This window comes from Oryzias latipes, chromosome 22 (assembly GCF_002234675.1).
Source record: "Oryzias latipes chromosome 22, ASM223467v1".
Classification (NCBI taxonomy): Eukaryota; Metazoa; Chordata; class Actinopteri; order Beloniformes; family Adrianichthyidae; genus Oryzias; species Oryzias latipes.
The window spans coordinates 24,617,274-24,634,177 of NC_019880.2; the positions used below are offsets into that span (position 1 = coordinate 24,617,274).

Genomic DNA, 16,904 nt, shown 5'->3' on the forward strand with positions numbered 1-16,904 from the left:
TGTGCTATCCTAGGCACTTGGGGTCATCTAGACCCACTAGACAGTGCTCTGAACCTTTTTTCTTTAATGATTTGTGATCTTCACTGGTGTCCATGGATTACATGAAATCTTTCCACCTTTATCCACCTTTGTCATGGTAGGGAGAACACGTCAGTGTAAGTGTGGGGGGGGGTCATCTAAGATAGCACAAGGGTTAAAGGTCAAACTGATTGGCTAACAAAAATTTCCCATGAATCCCTTGTAAAAACATTTACTAAAGGTCCGTTATTCCAAAACCTAAATCTCTAAGCTCATCTATGAATAAAGGATGTGAGAAAGTCCTATTGATGGTTTCATTGATTTATTTTGAAATCCGGCTCCTTCCATTTGATTTCTGAACTGTTGACCTCAGCGGGGAAAAGCTGCAGACGTTAGAGAAGCTCGGCTCCAAAAGTTTGAGGAAAAATAAAAAAGCTCTGTCCAGTTTATTTTTTAATCAAGTTCATCTTCACTTTTCTTTTTCATAAAGTCCTTCTGAATTTCAAAATAAATACACTTCCTGTCATCCATCTGGGGTCCACTTCACTTTCCACAAAGGACTTCCAGTTTCAAAATAAAAGCTGAGAATGCAACAGTTCCTCTGACAGTGACTTGAGCGTTGAAATGAACTCAGGCGTGAGAGCGTGAAGAAAAGGACGTGAGGAGAAGCGTGGTCGTCCAGCTTGTTCCGCCGCCGTTCTCCTGGAGGTGGAGCGTGGCTGGAGTCCACTTCGACGGCGGGCTTCACTGCTCAGTGGGACAGGCGCTTCGATCTTTGCAGCAGAAATAGTGAACGACCACGCCGTTAGGATACCTGGCAAAGGCACTGAAGGAAACAAAGAGTGATGTCATCACGCCAGACGAGAGAACAAAGGACATGAAAACCAGACCCACTTGATAAAAAATGTGTTTTGAACATGTTCTTGTATTTCTATCATAATGGACCACATTTATAAAGATTATTATTGTGTTTGAGTATTTCTTTAAATCGTGGTGAATCAGGAGCAGACAAAAAAAAAGTGTAGTTTTTTCGTACGAACTTCAATTAGCGTTATAAGCTCCGCCCCATTCAGATGCATCCATGCAGATCCATGAAGCTGGAATCGGGATCCAAACTGAACGGCTGGATATTTCTCGCCATTTTTATCGTACCGGTAATGTTAGCTTGAGAAGCTGTAAGCTAGCAGGAGACTGTCTAAACAAAGGGATGATGGGAAATAATCCCCCCCACAATTTAAGAGGTGACATTCTAATGAATTCCTGCCGCTCTGCAGAAATTATGTCCTAGAAAACGACGCCGGTTTTTTGATTTATCCTAAAAACATCATAATTATTGGGAACGCTTTGAAAATAGATCGGAAGAAGACTGGAGGTGGGTCTTTCACGGTTACAAAGGAAGAAAACGGTTCTTTCTTTAATCACGCGAGTGCGGCCATGACGGTGCTGGGCCACAGACTCCGCCTCTGCAGAGACCTACAAGCCGTAGAGACGATTCTTCACCTGTTCCCGATCTTCTTCTTGCACACTCTGCAGATCTTCTCTTCTGTGATGACACATTTGACCTGCTGGTGGAAGATCCGCTCCTCCTGCACCTGAAAACAACAAAACGTGATGTTCCACAAAGCTTTTCCTACGGCTGAGTTTAAGGCCCACCACAAAACAAAACAACAAAAAACCAGTAGATTTACGAGATAAAAGTCGTAGTGAGCGTGCAGAGCAGCAAGAGACTCAACAGACTGAGCTGAATGTTTATTGATAACGTTCAAATGTCTGGAAGCTCATTTGTTTGATTTACGATTTATTAATGTTTTATTTATTGATGGGTAGTTTGCAGGATCTCTGCAGCCGTTGATGAAGACGTCGGTATCCCTGCAGATGTTCGCTTGAATCCTTTCTTCCTCCTCCAAAGATCTGGAGTGGCAGAGACACTCTGGCGATGCAGCGCCAGACGTTTTTTTGCCTCGACTTTGATGTCCGACCATTTCTTTTTTATTTCGGCCACGGTCCGAGGTTGTGAGGCTACAGCATTTTCGGCGTCTGCCACCGTCTGCCACTCACGTGCCTTTACGGCATTAGTAATGCCCACACTGTTCCCTCCAAACAACACTTTTCTCCTCTTTTCCACCTCGCCAACGATAACTTCTACTTCACATTGAGTGAAGTTACGTTTTTTTCATTTCCTCTCGGTGTTTGCCATGATTTTGCAAGCCATGAATATTAATTTGTGGGCGTTTCACGGACTATTTATGGGCAACTATGGGCGTGTCATGAAGCCGCAAAAAGCTGCGCTGCATTTAGAATTGGTTGTGATTTATTAAGGGAAAGATGCGTAGGATGTGCGTGCGCACGGTTTTATAACTCCGAATATTTCTGTGCGTACGCACATCCTATGTTTCATCCGTACGCCACTTCTGACGCAAATCCTACGCAAAGTTTTATAAATGAGGCCCCAGGTCTCTACGTTTGTGTGACGCTTCCGTCTGAGGAGGAGCACTTTTTGGCATTTTCAACGTTCTAACGCTAAAATAACAGACTATTTTCATTCCTCTGTATTGTTTTATGCTAAACCGGGACGTTTCATCTGGAGGAGGGGGCGTATGGAACGCTGTCTACTTCCGCATGGATGTTCGGATGACAGGTTCAGGTGAGGTGACAAATGAACTTTGTGAATGTAAAGGAGAATAAAATCTGCAGCGGTCCTCTACACCCAAACGTGTCTCTGAGCTCCTTATTTCACATATGAAACTCCGCTTTACCGAAACCGAACCCCGGAAAGCCGGCTCCACCGACTAAACTGTCGCCATCTTTCACCTTAAAGCTGGGCTCCAATAAACAGACAACTTTGCTGCAGCGGGTTAAATCTATTTTGGACATTTTGACTTTTTTTCCTGTAAGTGAGGAACAAAAACAAAACAAAAATTCTCCTCCAGAATTGTTTTCCCCACCGTTGCCCTAAAACTCCGTGGTCCTTTCCAAACCGACTTTGGAGCGAGGCGCGGGCCGGACTCACCCGCAGGAACTCGGCCTGCAGCAGGCTCTTCAGAACCTGGTTGCAGCGTTTCCTCTGAGCCTTCTCCTCCAGGACGCTCTCCAGGAAAACCCGGATCTCTCGGATCTGCGTGTTCGCTGGCAGCAGGTTGATGGCCTGAGAAGATGATTGCGGACCAATCACGTTGCCGTGACGACTCAATCATGATGCAGCGTTTCTGTTTTGTCATCTTCTGATACCTTGGTGGTGTCCAGCTTGCTGTGGTGCAGCTCCAGGACCTGCAGCGCCGCCTGCAGGTTGGCCTGAGGCTCCGACAGCTCCATCTTGATGGGTCCCAGGCAGTGGGCGTCGGGGGGGGACAGGTACATGCGCAGCAGGGACAGGTACACCTGCAGGGAAACAACAAAGATGAAGAAAGAAAGCCCCAAAATCTGAACTTCTGATCCATTTTCAACATGAGGAGCAACGCGCACGTCTCTGTCTGCCTCCACCTGTCTGTTGTAATGCCGCTGGCAGTACCTGTGAGGAGGAAGAGGACGATGAAGAGGAAAATGGACTTTTTTTACTATAGATGGACGGTTTGTGTTTGTGTAGCTGTGAACTCACTCCTCTGCCGTGCACGTGTCTTTCAGGACGTGCACGTAGATGAAGAGCGCCTGCTCGTGCTTCCCCATGCGGCCCAGCAGGAGCGCCCGCTCCTCCAGCAGCCCTGAGAGGCAAAGTTCTGACCTGGTGACTCTGAAGCTGCTGCTCGTGCACACGCATGAGCATATGCACACGCGCACACGGTACATACCGTCAAAGGGGAAGTCACTGATCAGGCTGGTGGGCTCGTAGCTGGACGAAACCTCCAGAAAGGAGAGCAGTTTGCTCCGGAATTCCCCCAGCTGCCCCGACTCCTGCCCCGCAGGCAGCACAGGAACCCCTGTAGCGGTGGGGGTGGGGGTGGTGGGGAGGTGGGGGTCAGTCACAGTGAAGATGGAGGCGCAGCTGCTTGTTCTGACGGCAAACAAACCTTCAGGCAGAGAGTTCAGGTACTGCTTCATGAGGCTCTGGACCCTCCCCAGGTACAGCTGGATCAGCACGTTGTGGAAGCGGGGGCCCTGCTCCTCCCACACGTGGATGATGTGCTCCAGGTACGGGATGGCCAGCTCCTCGAAGCCCTCCTTCAGGAACTGCAGCACCTTGTCACGGGGCAGAGCCTCCACCTCAGGGAGATCCTCTGTGAAAATCTGAGGGGCAGAAACGAGGAGGCGTGGCCTAATCTGAAAACGAGCTGCAGAGGAGCAGAAACGTGGAGGCGTGGCCTAATCTGAAAACGAGCTGCAGAGAAGAAACGTGGAGACGCACCTTCAGGCCGTCTTCTGGTGAAAGTTTCAGCACCCATGGAGAAAACTCAAAGACGATGCCCAGGTTCTCCACCCCTGTGGCGAATGGGGGCGGGGTTAATGAGTCACATAGAGTTTCAAATGATTCAGTTAAGGTGTTAGAGTCAGAAAGTCACCCAGCCTCTGCAGGTACTGCACGGTGCGCTCGTGGCCCTTCAGGGGGGAGTTGGCCTTGGTGGACTGGTCCAGAAGAACCTGCAGAGCTGCCAGAGAGAACATGGGGGGGGGGGACAAATGTCACTCCAAACGTCACAGTTGAGCTTCATCAACGTTGCCTTGGCAGCAGGTTGTTCTGTGGACACTCCTGCAACCATCCGGAAGAAGCGGAGCCTCAAGCCTGATTGGAGGAAAAACCTCTGATTCCGGTCTGTGATTGGACTACAGCGCCCCCTGCCTGCAGAGACTGCAACAGCCGGCTCCATGTCAGCCATTTATACAGAAGCAGGGAAGATTTGGACTTCACCAAAAAGAAAGATGCAGACCTGAGAGTCAATGTGTCACCAAGAACACGATCAGAGTCTGATCTGCATCCAGATGCTGATCAAACATCTGGATCTACACTCTTTACATTCAGCTCCTTCTTTTCTCTTTAATGAGTCTACAACACATCTGCATGAACGCAGGACAAACTGCACATCTGCAGTGGCGTTTCTGTGTCGGATCCAGCCAATCACGTCTGCTCTGCAGGTTTTGAGACTCTGTCACATCTAAACATCGCTGCACGTTCTCTGTGGAGCACTGAGGGTCTGGAGGAGGAGGAACTCGGGTTTTTAACCCTTTTCCTGCGTCTGTCTGCCTCCCTCATGACTCCTCCCTTCGTTGCCTCAGTGACGCAGAGAAACCAACTCCAGACAGGAGAAGCGGCTTCCAGCGGCGCTCTGACCTTTCCGGTGCAGGCCCTTCTTCTCGTACAGAATGATCAGCTCGCTGTACTTGTGCGCCTTCTTCAGGATGTACTCGCTCTCCTCGATGTGGCAGTGGTTGTTCTCCAAGCGCAGCAGGGGGGAGACGAGGGCCACGTTGGTCTAAGCGAGGAAGGACAACATCAAAGGTTTATTTTCGTCATCATCGGCGCTGAGATTCTCCTACAACATTCTTCATTGGTTTAAAAGCACAATTTAAAAAATGACTCATTTCTTCACAAATCTTTTCCATTCAAAGCAAATGGTTTTCCAAAATGCCTCCTGTTTATCCCTTTGACAGCGAAGCTTTAGCTGCAGTGTTTCTACCCTTTCCACTGCCGTAAATCTACAACCGTTTACTTCACGTGATTCCAGCGGATTCTAAAGCCGTAAAGCGGATTCGCTTTGCGTCAGTGAAGTGTTTCCACAATCAATCAGCTGCTCCTGCTGCAGAAAAAGCAGCTTTGCATCGTCACACGACACAATACTAACATAAAGTGTCTGAAATGTAAAGCTGCGTTTGTCTGCGCCTGAATCAGCTGCTCGGTTGAGGAGTCAAAGATGGTGTGTTATTCAGGTGTCACTCGCCAGCTACATCTACAGTGTTTAGGGTCAAAATCTCAGACTGCAGTGACTCGGCCGGGCCACAGGGGGCAGTGAGGAGCAGCATGGGGGGTAATGTCAACATTTTTTGATGCAATTCTTGTGTGTTTTGTTGCGCAACAGCAAGAGTTCATCCCCCCGCCTCTGCCTGTGAAAGACAATAGTGGCCGACAGGCTCTGCAGTGGATGCAGTTTATTTTTTAGTTACTATTAAGTTTGTGCGTATGAATAAAATTGATAAAATGATTCAAAAATCTTTCCTAATGTAGCATAATTTTGCACATGTTTTTAACTTTTGATACTTGATGAAATTTTGCTATGAAAACTCCTGAAACAGTGTTGTGTCTATTTTACTGGTATAGTATTATGTTTTAAAGCATATGAATGACTTTTAAAAGTAACATAATTTGCATATATTTCAGATGCTGCATTTGCCATGTTGATTTCTAAAGTTATTTTTGACGTAGTACTTAAGTAATTTCATCTTTGGCATCTGCTTTATTGATACCTTATGATTATTAATTCTGTCTGATAAAACCTAGGAACCGGATATTGATAAATCATGTAATAAAATGGTTATAGTATAACGGGGTGGGATTATATAAGTTCGCTTCTTTCCACTCCCTTTCAAGCAATTTTTATTAATTATGTCTAATTATCCTAAGTTTGATTAGTTACTGTATGAATGTATAACTGATGATTATATTGCTTTTGTGTGTATTACTCCTATTTGATTGCTTGAAATAAACCATTTCAAATCAAATCAAATCAAAATGTTTCACATTTCTGTTTGTACCAAGCAGCGTAAGCATGGATCTGTATGTTTGTGTGTGTGTGGATAATGGTGGGGTGGGGGGTGTTGGGGGCGGAGCTTCTCCCAACAGTTAGGGCCGGTAGCCTTAAAATGACTCATCTCAGGTCAACTGTGAACCAAAGACGTGTCCCTCACATGCAAGTAACACTTCAGTAGGGTGGTGTCAATGATCTGCAGCAGCTTTTTGCGGCTTTTGATGGTGGGCGTGCCCTCCATGAGCGGCGACGTGGTGGACGGGTCGGAGTCGTTCAGCTGCTTGACCAGGTGACTTCGTTTCTGCAGCAGAGAGGTTGGGATGTCAGAGGGTGGTGTCACGCGGCCGTTTTCAGGAGGTGGACGGATTCGCACCTGCGTGAGGTAATCGATCAGAGCCAGGTGAGCCTTCTCCAGCTCCGGCCCGGAAAGGCTGGGGACCGGGTTGGGGTAGTGCAGCTGCCGGCGGTAATCAGACGGCAGTAACTCTGGGTACAGTCCGATCACATGGGTGGGATCTGCCAAACGAGGAGAGGATTTCTACAACACACCTCACGGAGCATTTTAAGAACAAGAACAAAACATTTCCCCAAAAAGTAAACGAGAAAATGTTAGATCAGTTAAAAAAATATTTAATAAACCCTCAAAGACTGAAGTGTGCTTAAAGCCTGCAGACTCACTGGTTTAGTGTAAAACTGTCCTGGCTCACCAGGAAGAAAAGAACTTTTCATTGTCCTTTTAAATAAATTCTCCTTTTAGTTTGGTGGGGCGTGGCTGCAGGGCTTGATTACAAAGAAAAGCAGAATCTGGAGCAGCAGAGCTAAAGATCTCTCATCATATATCAGATTTTGTCTCATCAAACTTCTTCTCCTTTAGGTTGAGCTGAGGGCAGAGACTGGACCCCCGTGGTGGTCCCTGCAGACGCCTTTGCTTCAGTTTATTGACTTTGTGGGACGTTTTTTTGGTGTTGGGGTGATAAAGAGGCGAATGCTCCAATGTCAGTAAAGTTTAGAGAAGAAGAGAAACTCTGAAGAACAGCTGTGCTGTTCTTCAGAGTTTCTCTTCTTCTCTAAACTTTAGCTTCTGCTTTACTAACATTGCAGCATCACCTCTTTTCTTTGCTGCTCTAACCCTTGTGCTATCCTGGACACTTTAACATTGGGAGTTGGGTCATCTAGACCCACTGGACAGTGCTCTGAACCTTTTTTCTTCAATGATTTGTGATCTTCACTGGTGTCCATGGATTACATGAAATCTTTCCACCTTTATCCACCTTTGTCATGGTAGGGAGAACACGTCAATGTAAGGGGGGGGGGGGGGGGTCATTTTGACCCCACAAGATAGCACAAGGGCTATTCTACTAGTCACTCCAGGACCCAAACATCCATCCTACCTGTGCCGAGTTTGGCAAACACCTGCATGGACTCGTCGAATCTTTTCTGGCAAAACAGGTTGAAGGCGTAAAGATTCTGGATGTGATGAATCTGCTGCTTCTTGTCTCCGTCAGAGTCGTCCTTCATCTTTCGACAACAGAAACAAAGAATGAACCGGAACATCCTGTTTGAAGATACGATGTCTGGATCGGGATCTCACCGCCAGCTGGAGAGCCAGCTCAAACTGCTTGTCCTGAAGAAGCTGCCGGATCTGGTTGGCTATCGGCACGGGAACCAGACGCCACACGAAGTGGTTGCTGGCTACATACACAACGTTGGGTCTAAAGAGATGAAACGACAGGCTGAGAACTGTTCTGACGAAGAAAAGTCTTACTCTGAAGGAACAAACATCAACAGGATTCAAAATAGTAAGAAAAATAACTAATTGGATTCCTAAAACTGAAAATAAAACCTAAACATTCGATGCCTGTTTACATATCACTACAGCAGGGGGGGGGGTCAAACTCACTGAGGGCCACATCAGCATAGTGTCTGTCCTGAAAGGGCCAGATATAATTTATACATGTAACTAAATGTAGTGAATAATAAATATACCCACTCCTTAATGTTAAATAACTAATTATTTATTTATTATAACTTTTTAAAGTGACAATTACAGTTGCATATAAAACATATGTTTGCTTGTTACTCAGTGTTTAAGCCCAATCCGATATTTCAAGTCAGATTCCCCCTGGATATGAAGAAATACACACCAATTTTTATTTTTTATTTTAAGAGATTACAAACTTTTATGCTGTCGTGGGCCACATAAAATGACATGGAGGGCCACATTTGGCCTGCAGGCCTTGAGTTTGACACCTGCACTACAGGGTCCACTCTGGGGTACAGCTACAAAATATCTGTGTAATCTGTAAGCTTTTAATGCCAATATAAAATTTAGCTCAAGTAAACTAAAGGACAACAAGAACATAAGCAGTCAAAAGGAGCTCCAACGACCCATAAGAGCCCCAACAACCAGCAGGAGCCCCAACGACCCGCAGGAGCCCCAACGACCCGCAAGAGCCCCAACAACCAGCAGGAGCCCCAACGACCCGCAGGAGCCCCAACGACCCGCAAGAGCCCCAACAACCAGCAGGAGCCCCAACGACCAGCAGGAGCCCCAACGACCCGCAGGAGCCCCAACGACCCGCAGGAGCCCCAACGACCAGCTGGAGCCCCAACGACCAGCTGGAGCCCCAACGACCCGCAGGAGCCCCAACGACCCGCAAGAGCCCCAACGACCCGCAAGAGCCCCAACGACCCGCAAGAGCCCCAACGACCAGCAGGAGCCCCAACGACCAGCAGGAGCCCCAACGACCAGCAGGAGCCCCAACGACCCGCAGGAGCCCCAACGACCAGCAGGAACCCCAACGACCCGCAAGAGCCCCAAAGACCCGCAAGAGCCCCAACAACCAGCAGGAGCCCCAACGACCAGCAGGAGCCCCAACGACCCGTAAGAGCCCCAACGACCCGCAGGAGCCCCAACGACCAGCAGGAGCCCCAACGACCAGCAGGAGCCCCAACGACCCGCAGGAGCCCCAACGACCCGCAAGAGCCCCAACGACCCGCAAGAGCCCCAACAACCAGCAGGAGCCCCAACGACCAGCAGGAGCCCCAACGACCAGCAGGAGCCCCAACGACCAGCAGGAGCCCCAACGACCCGCAGGAGCCCCAACGACCAGCAGGAACCCCAACGACCCGCAAGAGCCCCAAAGACCCGCAAGAGCCCCAACAACCAGCAGGAGCCCCAACGACCAGCAGGAGCCCCAACGACCCGTAAGAGCCCCAACGACCCGCAGGAGCCCCAACGACCAGCAGGAGCCCCAACGACCCGTAAGAGCCCCAACGACCCGTAAGAGCTCCAACGACCCGTAAGAGCCCCAAAGACCAGCAGGAGCCCCAACGACCAGCAGGAGCCCCAACGACCCGCAAGAGCCCCAACAACCAGCAGGAGCCCCAACGACCAGCAGGAGCCCCAATGACCCGTAAGAGCCCCAACGACCCGCAGGAGCCCCAACGACCAGCAGGAGCCCCAACGACCCGCAGGAGCCCCAACGACCCGCAAGAGCTCCAACGACCCGTAAGAGCCCCAAAGACCAGCAGGAGCCCCAACGACCAGCAGGAGCCCCAACGACCCGTAAGAGCCCCAACGACCAGCAGGAGCCCCAACGACCCGCAGGAGCCCCAACGACCCGCAGGAGCCCCAACGACCCGCAGGAGCCCCAACGACCCGCAAGAGCCCCAACGACCCGTAAGAGCCCCAACGACCAGCAGGAGCCCCAACGACCAGCAGGAGCCCCAACGACCACCAGGAGCCCCAACGACCCGCAGGAGCCCCAACGACCCGCAGGAGCCCCAACGACCCGTAAGAGCCCCAAAGACCAGCAGGAGCCCCAACTGTCCATAGGATTTCCAACATTCCCGCAGGAGCCCCAACGACCCGTAAGAGCCCCAACGACCAGCAGGAGCCCCAACGACCAGCAGGAGCCCCAACGACCCGCAGGAGCCCCAACGACCCGCAAGAGCCCCAACGACCCGTAAGAGCCCCAACGACCAGCAGGAGCCCCAACGACCAGCAGGAGCCCCAACGACCAGCAGGAGCCCCAACGACCAGCAGGAGCCCCAACGACCCGTAAGAGCCCCAAAGACCAGCAGGAGCCCCAACTGTCCATAGGATTTCCAACATTCCCGCAGGAGCTACTTCTATGCGGCCCAACTTCATCACAGTTCTGGCCCTTTTTTGCCGTCTATAGTTACTCTGTCTATCCATGGGAACTGTAAGGGCGGTCTGCACGTTCTCATCCTATTCTGATTTATATTTGATTTAGTCATTGAAATGGGGGCGTGGTCACTGATTGACATGTGGCCATCTAATGAACAGAACCCCTTACTGGCTGTTTTACTGTCACGATTCCTACAGGTTTCATTCAAGATCTTTTCTAAAAAAAAATGGCATTAAAGTTAGTCCAAAACAAAGCATCAGGTACTACAACCACACGGTTCATCCATCTCACCCCGCCGAGGTGATGAAGCGCGGTCGCTGCAGCTCCACGCTCTGCACCAGCAGCCTCGGCTCAACGGTTCGTATCTCCACGTATCGAGGAAGAACGGCGATGATGTAAGGGGGCTGGTGCTCTGTGAACAGAAATAAAAGCTGCTGCAGCACAAGGCTTTTCTGAAGCGGAACGTCTCAGAGCACAGAGACGGTGAACGGGAACGTGGTACGGGGCAGAACGTGAGCAGAACCATCCGGATCCAGCAGGGACCACTAAGGACTGACTGCTGGGAGGAGGACGGTGAGAGTTTAAGGTTTAGTTTTCCTTTAACGGAACATTCATGGGGGCTGCAGCTCCATGGTCACGATGTTTGTGTCGCAGCTGCTGCTCTCTGCCCTACAAAATGATTTGATTTGAAACGTTCTGGTCTTCTGCATGAAACCTGCACTTCCTCCTGCTCACTTCTGCTTCCTGCCGAGCTCAGACACATCTGGCCAGCAGCTGTGATCCCACCCGGTACCAGAACAGGATCTAAACTGAGCTTCATCTCAGCTCAATCAACAGCCTAAAACACAGAGAGACGCAGAAAACTGGAGCTCAACACTTAACAGTTTCGTTCACGTGAACAAACCTGATGTTAGTTGATCAATAAAGGTCAAAGTTCATGATCAAACAGTGAGAAACAGACTTTAAAATAAATGGATGAATGGGAGAGTTCAAGGAGAAAGAAAATGCAAAAAGAACACACAAACTATTGGACTATGCTTCTGGAAGGAGAGTGTCCAAAAACAGTTTCACAGTCAGACATGGAAGTGGGAGTGTGATGGTGTGGTGAGAACTCTGGTTTGGCAGCAGATCAAAAAAAACAAAGAAAAGTCTAAAACGCCTTTACTTACCCATGGCGATGGGGATATCTGTCCAGTTTAGGGCGCACTTCTGCGTGCAAACTCCTTCCTCGTTCAGAACAACAGTGAGGTCATCCTGACCCACCGCCACTTTCCCATCAGCCAGTGGGGCAACCAGAGGCTCCAGCTGCTTCCCGGTGGGGAAAAGCTCCTTGATGGAGCCTCTGCCATCGAGCTGATCGACAGGAGAGACAGCAGGAGTCCAAAAGGATCCGTCAGAACCACATCAGGACACACCTCAAGACAAACGGTAGAACTTAACTCAGGAAGTCAAAACCCAGAGAACGGTTTTAGAAAAAAACGACAGTAATCGCTGAGACTTTTTACACTAAAACTGGAGATTCTTTTTCAATGTTTATGGTCTTTTACCATCACCACCTGATCATTGGATTCATGACTGTCGTGTTTTGTGAGTGAAACCCAACAAAATCCTCCGTTTTGCTCGGATGACACTTGGGCTCAGACTGTGGACGTCTCTGCCGGGTGTTGAGGATGGGTCTGTCCCACGTACCCGGATGAGGTAATAGTCCCGTTTGAAGCCCACACATATGGAGTTTTCGCACCACGCCATGGATTTGGGAATGTCCGGAACGCCCAGGTCTCCCTGGAAGATGAAGCCGGGCGTGAGCCGAGCGCTCCTCGGTGGTCCCGCTCAAGGCCGACCTGGTCTCACCTGCAGCTCGTGGAACTCCCGGTCCTTCCAGTAGAACAGCTGGAGCTTCTTCTTGACCGCCACGCACATTCGGAGCCGCTCCTCCCCCGAGGCGGCGAGCTGAAAGAGCCACAGAGACGGAACTGCTCAACATGAGCCGACCTTCAACCGGCTGGTCTGGCGGTCAGACGGTGAAGCGCTTCATCACGGGTTTGAGAAAAAAGGAAGAATAATATTTCTCTTTTAAACGGAAAAGGAAGAAGGTCTGAAGCATTTCTGTTCTGCAGTGAGTTACCCAGACAGAAGACGTAATCTGATCAGATAATCTGAATAGAGATCATTCAGATTGTTCAGATGTGTGGTGCTTTAATCACGCAGAAGCACTGCAGTGAAAAGGACATTTTTGTAGCATTTTTTTGATGATGGAGGACACATACAGAAAATTAACCTGTAACTTTTCTGAGTATTTCTTTATTCAAATCGCTTTGAATCAGGAGCAGACGAAAAAATGCTGGTTTGAGAAGAAAAAAAAAGGGACAGAAAAAATATGCTGGGTGGGCCACAAAAGCTCTCAGAGGGGAAAGAGGGGGCGGGGTTGCTTAGCGCTGACAGCTGCTGAGAACTGGACTGAGTGATGTCACCCAGAGAGAACACTCCCTTCTGGCTCCAATGACATGAAGCCAGTTCAACCGCCATTTTATCGCATCTGTTGGAGCCAGACGGCATAAGTGAGCAGTGATTGGGACAAGTCGGTTTGAGTCCTCCTTCCTATGGCAACCACTCCCACCAATCAGGAGTAAGCTGGTAGGACGGCCACACCCCTACTTTTTGAGAGTGGGCCACACAAAAATCTGTCAAACGTTGGATGCAAAACCGCCAAGTTTTATTGAGGCGTCTGATTGGTCAGTTTATAACTGGAATAACTTGAACTACAGAAAAAAATATCCTGAAAAAAATTATGATTATTAAGAACAAGTAAAAAAAAAAAAAGTTATGAGAGCAATAGTTATTCTGGCCATTAGAATAATAGAAGATTAGCTGTTTGTTTCTCTATAGAGGTCTAAGGGATTCTGGCTCCTTCCTGTTTGGAACGCCAGGAGGGAGGGGTCACTCGGTCCAGTTCTCATATATAGTCAACAGGTCCCGCCCACAACTCAGAGGTGAATTTCTAATGAACTCCTGCTGCTCTGCTGAATCTATATCCAAGAAAAACACACCCTTTTAAAAAAAATGTAGCCTAAAAACAGCATCATGATGATTAGAAGACCGCTGTGAAAAGGAAGGACTGACCTGCAGGTCGCAGGTGAACAGCGTGGCTCCTTTGGCTTTGGACACCACGGTGATCTGCTGGAAGGTCAGGAGGTCATGAACGTGGATGTTGTTCTCTGCAGGAGAGAGGCGAGCCGGGTGTTGAGCTCATGAGCAGAAGGACTAAACTGTGAGTAGAACTAAGGTCTAATGTCTTGATGGTGTTGGAATGGAGCTGTGACAGCAGAGAACTTACCCAGAAGGCTGACCAGGATTTTGTACTGAGAGACCACATAAAGCTGGAAGCATCACAAAGTTAGACCAGTTAGAAACATCCAAAAATCACATTTAAACATTGAAAGTGAAAGTTAGGTCACAAAGTGAAACCTGCTGGATCTTCTTTGAAAAGTTCTTATTGGACTTTTCCAAAGTGACTTCAAAGCGGTTGGTTCCTGAGGGGGGGAAAAAAAGGGGAGGAGCTTCCTTTAAAAGCCGGTGGGACTCCAGCAGGGATCAGGGGCTCACAGGCGGGCGTCCGACCTACCAGCATCTTTCTTGATCCGGTACAGGAGGAGATGTCCTGGTTTTGTTCCTACGAGCAGCCCGTCCTCTGAGGGAACACAAACCCGCTCAAACCGGGCCAAAGCCACAGAAAACTCCTCCACAACAACAAATGCTGGACGGCTGGTCCTCAGAGCTCAGACACTAAATGTTTCTAAAGCTGGATCTTAAAAAAGAATCACTGCAAAGGAGGTTTAATATGTTTACAATAAATGTATTTCCGATCTGTAAGACCCAAATGTATTCAGTTATTTAGAGCAGAGGATGACTGCCTCAGTCCATTTGATTTAAATCACAAGTTGATGATTCTTGGATTGAAAATTAGTTGTTTTTTTCTTTGAAAATCAATTTTTCTTGTTTATAAACTAAAGAGTTTTCTCATAAAATACGATTTCAACTGAAGAAACTTTATTAGATCTAAATGTCCACATTGGTTTGTTTCATTTTTTTAACTTAACAGTAGTTTAAACCTGTTTGTCGAACAGAAAGTTTGTGCTCATCGAGCTGGAGGACTCGGAGACTGTCCTGGTCGGGATTCGAACCCCTGACCAGAACATCCCACTAAACAAAAGCCCCTAAAAGCCCTGGGGGGCTGACTCACCCCAGGCGGCGAGACAGTCGATCTGGAGGGGGAGTTTTTCCAGAATGGGCAGGGACTCGTAGGCGTCATGCATCCTGAAGTCAACAGACCCCCCCGTGAGCCTCCTGTGGGTCAGTCACGGCGGTCGGCTGCAGACAACGTCCATTCACGGAAAAACCCGAACTCAGCGTCAATTTCCCGAAGTTTCTCTTCTGTTTTTACGGGGGAATAAAGCTAATCATTAGCTGCTAGCTCAATTAGCAACTGCGAGGACACAGAAATAAAAGCGAGCTAAAGCAGTCCGCAACTTTATCGAGGAGACATAATTCCTGCGAAAAACCCACAAAAGGGCGGAAAAAACTCCGAATCCGCGGAGAAATTTACAGTTTGTGTTCACTTCTCCGTACTTCCTGAGTGCGCCTGCGCGGTGCAGGGGGCACCTGACTGTCACGTGAGCGGCTGGGCGATCCCGAGGAACTCATTAAAGGCGCAGAAGCCTGGTTCAAGAAGACATTTAGAACATGTGTGACCATTTTATTCCTACTTAGATCCAAAGAGCGGTTTTATCGTCGTGGACAAAAACTACTAAACATTAAATACACGAGAATTTTAAAAACAAAACAAAAAAAAAACATGAAGAAATTAAAAGATAACCAAGAGGAGAAAAACGCAAGAAAACACAGAGAGAAGTTGCTAAAAAAGTGAAACATTACTCTTAGAAATAATTTTATTAATAAATTGAGTATAAGTATACTTTAGTAAAGATGATGCATGTGTAGTGTCAGAGGTATACTATCTGAAAACATCTTCAGACTTAACTGGAACATTTTAAGTTGAATATAGAATAAGTATCCTGCCTCACTTTAATATTGATGGATTTGTGTGGATCATTCAAGAAAATGATGAGTTCAAAAGAAAACAAATCCTTTCAAGTTTCTGCCCGGAGGTGGCTGGTAATACGTTGGATTTACTCACATTCATGGGAGTATAATTCAAATAATGCATCAAACTTTTACATACGTGGATACATTTTTTTAAATAGACATGACTACTTTAACCCAACTACACTGGACTTACAGCTTCTATTTAGCATTAAATATGGAGTTAGTGACGCTGTCATTCCACACAGGCACTGAGGTTTTGCACAATCAAATTAAATCAACGTTTATTTAAAAATGACCTTTTCATGCTTAACATGGTTTGGTGTGTGAAAAAACACAGCCGTGTCTGATAATAGAAGAACCTAAGATGTCAGTTATCAATACAGACACTATGAACTTTATTGAACTATTTCTGTAATGAATTTGATAAATCTGTGGGAGTTTTTATATAATGACTACAACTAGTGCTTGAAATAAAACAAATCCAATCTTCTATTGTCCACTTTTGGTGAGTCTGTGTGAATTGTAGCCTCAGATTCCTGTTCTTAGCTTTCAGGGGTGACACACAGTGTGGTCTTCTGCTGCTGTAACCCATCTGCCTTAAGTGTTGTGCGTTCAGAGCTGCTCTCCTGCAGACCTCGGTTAGAACCAGTGGTTTTTGGAGTTCCTGTTGTCTTTCTATCAGCTGGAACCAGTCTAGCCGTTCTCCTCTGACATCAACAAGGCATTTCCGTCCACACTTGTTGCTCACAGGATATTTCCTCTTTTTTGGACCGTTCTCTGTAAATCCTAGAGATGGTTGTGGGTGAAAATCCTAGTAGACCAGCAGTCTCTGAAATCCTCAGACCAGCCTGTCTGGGACCAACAACCACGTCACGTTCAAAGTCACTTCAATCCCCTCTCTTCCTCATACTGATGCTCGGTTTCATCGTCTGGATCATGTCTGCATGCCTGAATGTAC

At 47.9% G+C, this 16,904-nt stretch overlaps 1 protein-coding gene across 1 annotated transcript; it reads right to left on the reverse strand.

Annotated features, from left to right (window-relative positions):
• Nucleotides 1–323: 323 nt before the first annotated feature.
• Nucleotides 324–15,514, reverse strand: vps39 (VPS39, HOPS complex subunit). The gene is made up of 24 exons (XM_004082749.4): nt 15,084–15,514; nt 14,466–14,531; nt 14,309–14,373; nt 14,178–14,220; nt 13,964–14,058; nt 12,695–12,793; nt 12,533–12,625; nt 12,013–12,196; nt 11,135–11,255; nt 8,281–8,401; nt 8,081–8,207; nt 7,063–7,205; nt 6,850–6,990; nt 5,279–5,420; nt 4,512–4,598; nt 4,358–4,431; nt 4,023–4,239; nt 3,804–3,932; nt 3,614–3,716; nt 3,481–3,526; nt 3,247–3,396; nt 3,029–3,163; nt 1,519–1,610; nt 324–844 (listed from the first exon to the last, which is right to left on the reverse strand). The coding sequence occupies exons 1-24, from the start codon at nt 15,154–15,156 to the stop codon at nt 763–765; spliced, it is 2,628 nt and encodes an 875-aa protein (XP_004082797.1). The 5' UTR covers nt 15,157–15,514; the 3' UTR covers nt 324–762.
• Nucleotides 15,515–16,904: the final 1,390 nt, after the last annotated feature.

Excerpts from the sequence above, each read along its gene's own strand:
- vps39 (XM_004082749.4), bottom strand. The coding sequence starts at position 15,156 with ATGCATGACGCCTACGAGTCCCTGCCCATTCTGGAAAAACTCCCCCTC. Across the intron at positions 6,991-7,062 it reads TGATCGATTACCTCACGCAG|AAACGAAGTCACCTGGTCAA; the intron begins GTGCGAATCCGT and ends TCTCTGCTGCAG. Across the intron at positions 1,611-3,028 it reads TGCAGGCCGAGTTCCTGCGG|GTGCAGGAGGAGCGGATCTT; the intron begins GTGAGTCCGGCC and ends TGTTGTTTTCAG.